The sequence below is a fragment of the Pygocentrus nattereri genome, chromosome 10 (genome assembly GCF_015220715.1).
Source record: "Pygocentrus nattereri isolate fPygNat1 chromosome 10, fPygNat1.pri, whole genome shotgun sequence".
Lineage (NCBI taxonomy): Eukaryota > Metazoa > Chordata > Actinopteri > Characiformes > Serrasalmidae > Pygocentrus > Pygocentrus nattereri.
This window is the reverse complement of record NC_051220.1, coordinates 23310057-23317157: the sequence shown is the minus strand read 5'-3', so window position 1 is coordinate 23317157 and position 7101 is coordinate 23310057. Positions and strand designations below refer to the sequence as shown.

The window sequence follows — 7101 nt, the reverse complement described above, 5'->3', positions numbered from 1 at the left end:
CAGAAAGAAAGATGCAAAACATGAGCATTAATCCACTTCCACTGTGCCTTTAATCTGGGTAAAAAATTTTGTAAAACAACACGGAAACAACACAATTTTCCCAAGGAGTTGAAACACAAAGGAAAAGGCAAGGCAAAACGGGATATGACAAACACCTTAATCTAAAAAGCCACCGCTGAAACAGAAAATGAAAAAAAACAAAAAAACAAAACAAAACAAAAAAAAACACACATGCTCATGCACACACACATCTGTTTAGAATTAATTCCTATGGAAAGCCAAGTCAAATGTCACATGGTTATCTTTAGCTGACTGTGCAATCAGGCTTAAGACAGGAGTGTGGGGTATGCTAACACTAAGCAGGGTCTACAACAATAGTGGAGAACATGGCTAAGGTGCTAGCCTGATTTAGAGGGGCGGCTGACCATAAGCAGACTGTTTCCCTGGTGTATTAGAACAACATGTTCTAAACACACACAGGTGAGTTTAGGTCTCCTAGTCTGAGCAGATCCACTCACGGAAAGCCCAGCTTGGCTGTCTATGGTGATGTTATAACACAGAGGCCCAGACATTTCACACTGCTCATTCAAGATTGCTAGGAAGAAACCCCAGCACCTGTATACAGTGTAATCAAGTTTAAGTGTGGGGTGAAGGAGAGGAGATTTAATAATAATAGTAATTTTGTCTAAACAGAATAAATAGAATACAGAAGATAGAGAAGTTCTATTTATGTAGTTGTTAGGAATTCAGAAGATTTATATGATGGAAAGTAACAAGATAACAATAAAAAAAACAATAAAGAGACTTAACCATACCAATGAAAAGCTGTGGAAAAACTGAATGCACAAAACAAGCATGCAGACAAGACACCACGATTGATCCTGTAACATGGCATTCCAGCACTGAGCACAATGTTCAAAAAACATCCATCAAACCTCCACATTCACAGTGGTAAGTCTGTGCTGCCTTCCTAGTTAAAAGAGAACAAGAAAATTCTTCTCACATTAATGAGGCTAGTGACTCATTTTATGACAGGCCTAAAACAAAATATGACATTAAGGAGAGTGAGGTATACCCATATATACAGCGGCTAAAAAAGGCCTCAGCCATTTTGTTTTCCAGCATAACAGTCCAGATCTGGTGGTAAGAGTAAGGAAAGCCATAGGAACTGAGATGGTACTAAAATAAATAAATAAATAAATAAATAGATAAATAAATAAATGAAAGAAAGAGAAACACCTGGAAACTTTAAGGGCTTGGTAGTATTATATATATATGCCTGCATGGCTCACAGGCCAGGCCACATTGCTTTCCTCCAAGGAAGATGGGACTTCAGGCCAAGAGTAAATTATGCACTAAATATGTCATGCCAGTAAATGAAATGTCTCCAAAAGCCAGGCTAGATAGATAAATTGAACAGCACTGTTAAAAAGTATGATATTCAGTACTGATATACTAAAAATGTTCAATGATGAACAAATCTAAAAACAACAACAAAAACAAACAAAAAACCTTAACTAAGTGAAAGAGTGAAAGAGAGGTTCCCTGTTTACATATTTGCATTTTTTTGGTTTTGTTATTTTAACTCGTGCTGAGTTATGCTGCATCACCCTGCAGGCTAGAAGAGCTGACTGACAACTTGTTGTTAGCTCATGCAGCTGCGATGGCTGACAGGCATCTACAAGGCTTCAGCATGAAGATCTGAGAGGAGAAAGAAAGGACACAAGTGGGGAGAAAAAAAAATTAACTGATTCCCTATTACTAGTGTTGATATGATCACCCACATACAGAGAAATTATACTCAGTCAACCAAACCTAAAGGTAAAAAAGACTAAAGAGCTAAAAGACATTGCTGTTGGGATTACAAAAAGAGACGTCAATGCTAGAATGAACAGGACTGTAAATGTTCAAATTTAAGGATTTAATTTAAAAAGCACTAACAAACATTTCCAATAATGTCCTTTTTCATCAAGAGTACTGCAGAAAAAACCATCACATTTCATTTACTTCCATTTTCATATGCTCTTTTAAAATATTTACCATATTCAGCATTATCCATAACACTAAATTAGCAACAATATTTCTATGAAAACAATTAAAAGCACATGAAAATGAGCATATTGATTAAAATATTGTCAATTAATGAAGTTTATTAAACTGACCTTTGGAGTCCACCAACACTTTTCATAATACATACACACTGTTGTTCCCATCACAATGTTCGGTGAATTGTATTGTTTGTTTGCTACATATTTGTGACACATGGTAAACTGATGAACATATGAAATGTTTTTAATTATTTATTATTAAATTTTTAAAAATCCAGTCAGAGGTGTCTAAAAAGTAATAATGACACATTAATGTGGAAGTAATAATAACGAAAGAAACATTACAATTCACACTAACAACAAATACAAATCTCATTTATAAATTGTGTCACAAGATGTGTGAGAAATTATGCTTAAGAAGAAGAATACAAACAATTACTACATCATCTGACAACATACCTGGATGAAGTGCTTCTAAATGACTTTGTGCTCATCACTACATGTATTGGGCTCGCTGGTAGTGCTCCATAAGAATGGAAGTTGCCCTCCATTAGAAATGGTGAGGTATGTTAAACTTGGTTTGATGTAACCTTAAAACGTTGCCATTTCCTGCTGGGTTGCTTTTAATGGTGAGGGAGTTGTGAGTGTGGGAGAGTGTAGACTGTCTGGGTGTGCAGCAATACCACCCCACCACCCTAACATCATGAGTAAGAATATGTCATGAGAATTTCCCTGTAATTATCTTGCATCAAAATCAATAGTGAATGGAATGAGATAGTAGAATATGATAGTAGTATGAGTGTTGTGAAAGTTGTGGTGTTCATGGTTTGTGGCGCACAGCCCAAAATTGATTTGACTTTGTGAATTAAGGCCTAAGAGCAGAGTGCTGAGGTACATGGCTGGCATGCTGGCTTGCTGTGCGACGCATCTCATCACCAGTTTCTTTGAAGCCAGTTGGAGACGTATTCATACACTAGCAACATGACTGCACCTCCTACACACATGGGGAACAGTGCGTTAGAATCAGTCTACATCATGCTTGTAGTTGAAATTAATGGGAACATATGCACTGGTTTTAGATTACCTGGTCCAAGTCTCATGATCTTGGGTATCAGTCCTTTGTATAATGCGAGATATCTACAAAAATAATAATTGAAAAAATAAATTAAAAAATGTCAACTTATGGTCTTAAAAATCAATAACACTCATTGACCATATGGCAAACTATATCCCTAAATTTTCATGATACAATTTATATACAACACAGTACAGTTTAATGTATACAGAGATACAGCACAACAGAATAAACAGCAGAGCTGCAATTAATAGTTGAAGTTAGTTAAACAACAATCAGAATGGAAATCACTGAATTTACAATAAATAAAGTTTTAGCACGTCAGTTATCACAGTGATATGTCATGGACTTCTAATTATAGGATTCTATGTAACATTCTTGTAAATAATAATTTAGCACTGATTATTCATGCTGTGTTGATAAACAAAACAAACAAACAAAAACTTGTCACACAGCTTCTATTTTTACTTTTTGAAAGTAAAGGATTCATTTTTTATAAGGTTCTCTCTGCAGTCAAATCACTGATGGATAACCAACATGCATTCATGTTTTATGCATGTGCTCAAGCTCGGAATTAGCCTGTTTAGAGGTCTTAGTAGACTGGCTATGATGATGGCTTGCAAGCTACTAAAGTAAGCATTGCTTTTAGACTTTTTACATAAATTAGAAAAAAAATGATATTACTATTACTGTTACCTATACCCATTGCTAATATTAGCTTGTCAGCTAGTTAAATTATCATCTCTACAAAATATATAATTAGCTAACTAAAAGCTGAGTCCAAAGAATGCAGTTAATTGATCAGCTAATTTTCTCATCTTTGAAGGTTACTAGTTTGCTAGACAGATGTTTGAGCCTCTTGATTCTTCATGCTGCTTTTCCCGCTGATAATATTATATATATATATATATATATATATATATATATATATATATATATATATATATATAATCAGTGGGATAAACATTGATTTGTGCTAATATTCACAATTAATTTATTGTATTACACTGTATTATATTAATTTATATTTAAATTATATAATACATTATTAAACATCACATTACATTGAAACAGCTGACTTTGCATTGACCTACATGTCATGCATTTTCAGCATTTATAAAAATTAAAAAAAAGATGGATTTATCTGAAACAGTTCAGTAAAGTTTCCATTCAGCTTAGGTTTATTCACAGACAGAACTTTTTAATTATAAACATAAAGACAGCTCTCAGAATTAAAAGGTTCTCCATAATGTTTTATCCATCCTGAAAAAGACTATTTTCAAATTTCCAAATTCAAAGGATTTTAACATTCAGTGGTAAAAAGCATCTCAAAAGAGCACATAAGAGTAATGAATGATATTTTGATGCCCAATTTAAACATATGAATTGATGTTATGTTACAACAATAGAGGACAAGTCCAGTAAAAATAATACATCCAATCACACCCCCACCCCACACACACTTTCTCTCTGTGATGCTTAGGCAGGTACAGGACCCTAAAAATTGGCCGCATTGTGTACCTGCCCCTAATGTGTTCAAGCTGATCTTTGGCTAGGAGCCTGGCAATCTCCCTGTCCCAGCCTCTGTCCCCTGCTTCTGCTGGCGTTAATAAGGCTCGAGCCACTTCCTCTCTGCCCCGCTGTCTGATTAAACTGACCTGCCGAGCGCCGCGCTCCTCGTTAGGACCTGCTTAACAATGTCTCCCATGGGGACTACTAATTAGCTAGGACTGTGTTGTGTTAGAGGCCTGAACAGGATGGGATGGGGGGTGGGGGGAAACCCTCTTAGCACCCCAAAAGCTCAAATGGTTACAGTGTCTCACTCACAAAGACAGAAACAGATACACACACACACACACACACACACACACACAACCCTACCTTAACCAAGGCCCCAACACATCTAATAAGGAGCAGCTTACCAGTCTCTAAGAGCAAAGTGAAAGTAGCAAATCAAGGTCCTGAAGACTCATAAAAGAAATGATTTCGCCCATAAAGCTTCCCATGAGGCCTGTCAATGAAAAGAGACTGTACATCTACTACAGGGATTGCATCCCTAATCTCAGACTCAAAATGACTGCAGATACATTAGTATAATAATCAGCCCAAATCTCCAGCGTGCAAGCAGTCACACATATAGAGTATAGCATGAACTCCCCAACACATGTAATAAGGAGCAGCTCACCAGTCTCTAAGAGTACAGTGAAAGTAACAAATCAAGGACCTGAAGACTCATAAAAGCAATGATTTCACCCATAAAGCTTTCCCTGAGAACTGTTAACCAAAAGAGACTTCTTCATCTACAACAGAGATTGCATCCCTGACCTCATATGCAAAACCAATACATTGGCTTAATCAGCACACACCAGCACATAAGCAGGCAAACCTTTTGAGTATGACAAACTGCTTTAACTCTGCCAGTCTGGCACATTCGACAAACAAAGTTGATAAATGCCAGTTTAATGAAAAAGAATGCTGGTATCTCACAGGGATGTCAATATTTAGCATGTAAACAAGAGTCGTTTGCTACTTATTTGGCTTGTAACAAGGCTCAGACAGAGGAAAGTGATTCAAATAGAATTACAAACAATACAAATATTGGTTATTAAAGCAACTAGAGACATTACTGAATAAAAAAAGGGTTGCAGTTATAAAAATCCCACAGTCATGTCTATGTTGTCTCAGGTATTCATTTCAGACTGGATCTTGCATCTGTAAACCTGTCTGCATTTCTGGTCAGTTTGTCTGTATCATTATGAAACCTGACAGTGATGCTCACCCCTCCTCACGGTATACCAAGGCCATGGTTTGGAAGCAGCTTCGGTATTTTATTTCCCCTGGGACTGGCTGAGGACCTTGGATACGGCTCTTTGCTACGTCAAAAGGGATGTTCACACAGGAAGAAATGGTTCCAGACAGCAAACCTATAGCAAACTTTCTCATAAACTCCAGGCGAGAGTCCTACCAGAGAGGAAAAAAACAGGATAAATTATCATCACGGTCTAAAAAACAAAACAAAACAAAAACCCCAAACAAAAAAAATGTATTTCCATTTTTGCACATTTTATTTTTCTACATCATTTTAGCATAGCAGTTATCCTCAACACTGTGTGAAATACTTCAAAAGTACTAGGAATACATTAACCTGAATTAACATTAAAAGTAAAAGGTTTTTGCTCTCTCCTGTGAAGTTAACATTTTTGAGACACTCCTTTTTTTTTTTTGGACATCAATGATCGTATAGTATAATTATTGTCGTGCCAACATAGATGGTGGGAGTTCAACACAAAAAATAAAACACATCAATAGCAATAACATGAGATAACAACAGACATTTGTAAAGAGGACAAGAGTAATTGAGTGTTTAAGAAAATAGGCTGCAGGATTTATGACCCACAACATAAATGATTCATTTCAACAGGGGATTAGAAACACTCAGAACATAGACATTTGGAATAATATGGTGTTTGGTAACAAGTACACATTGTTTTAGAAATCTGAGCAGTCTAATGTTTATGTATAAAAACAGGGATTTCAGAGCTAACATTTTAAAACATTAAGTACACATGAGACATACAGAACACAAAACAGCTGCCTCACTATGCAATGTAATATATTCTATAGTTCTGAATTATCTTGTTTGAAAATGTAGACCAGCAAATGTGGAGTCAATGAAAAATGAGGAATGCACCACTGAGGGGCAGTCCTCATTGATACGACAACTAAACGAAAGAGTGGCAGAGGAGGAAAAAGACAAAGAGTGAGAGAAAGGAAGGGAAGGGGTGGGGGCTGTGGATATGATTGCAAAGCTGGCATGAAAGCTCAGATCATTTTATGGTAGCGGGGGGCAGATTAGAGTTTCCTGAGAAGAGAGCAGCTTTCCTATTGGCTGTGGTGGATCACATGGCACAAGCTGGGCTTTGGGGAGAGGATTTATAAACAGGGTTCATGCAGGCAGACTGGGGAGGCATATGGGGA

At 36.6% G+C, this 7101-nt stretch overlaps 1 protein-coding gene across 3 annotated transcripts in view; it reads right to left on the bottom strand.

The window, feature by feature from the left end:
• Window positions 1-1906: 1906 nt before the first annotated feature.
• slc25a21 (solute carrier family 25 member 21) overlaps window positions 1907-7101 on the bottom strand; it is a 95289-nt gene continuing 90094 nt past the window's right edge. For all 3 annotated transcript variants that reach the window (XM_017694508.2, XM_037541787.1, XM_017694509.2), the window contains 3 exons: window positions 5903-6084; window positions 3133-3185; window positions 1907-3042 (listed from right to left, as the gene is read on the bottom strand). In XM_017694508.2, the coding sequence (XP_017549997.1) occupies window positions 2981-3042; window positions 3133-3185; window positions 5903-6084 (297 nt within the window). In that variant the 3' untranslated portion in view covers window positions 1907-2980. The remainder of the gene's footprint in view (window positions 3043-3132; window positions 3186-5902; window positions 6085-7101) is intronic.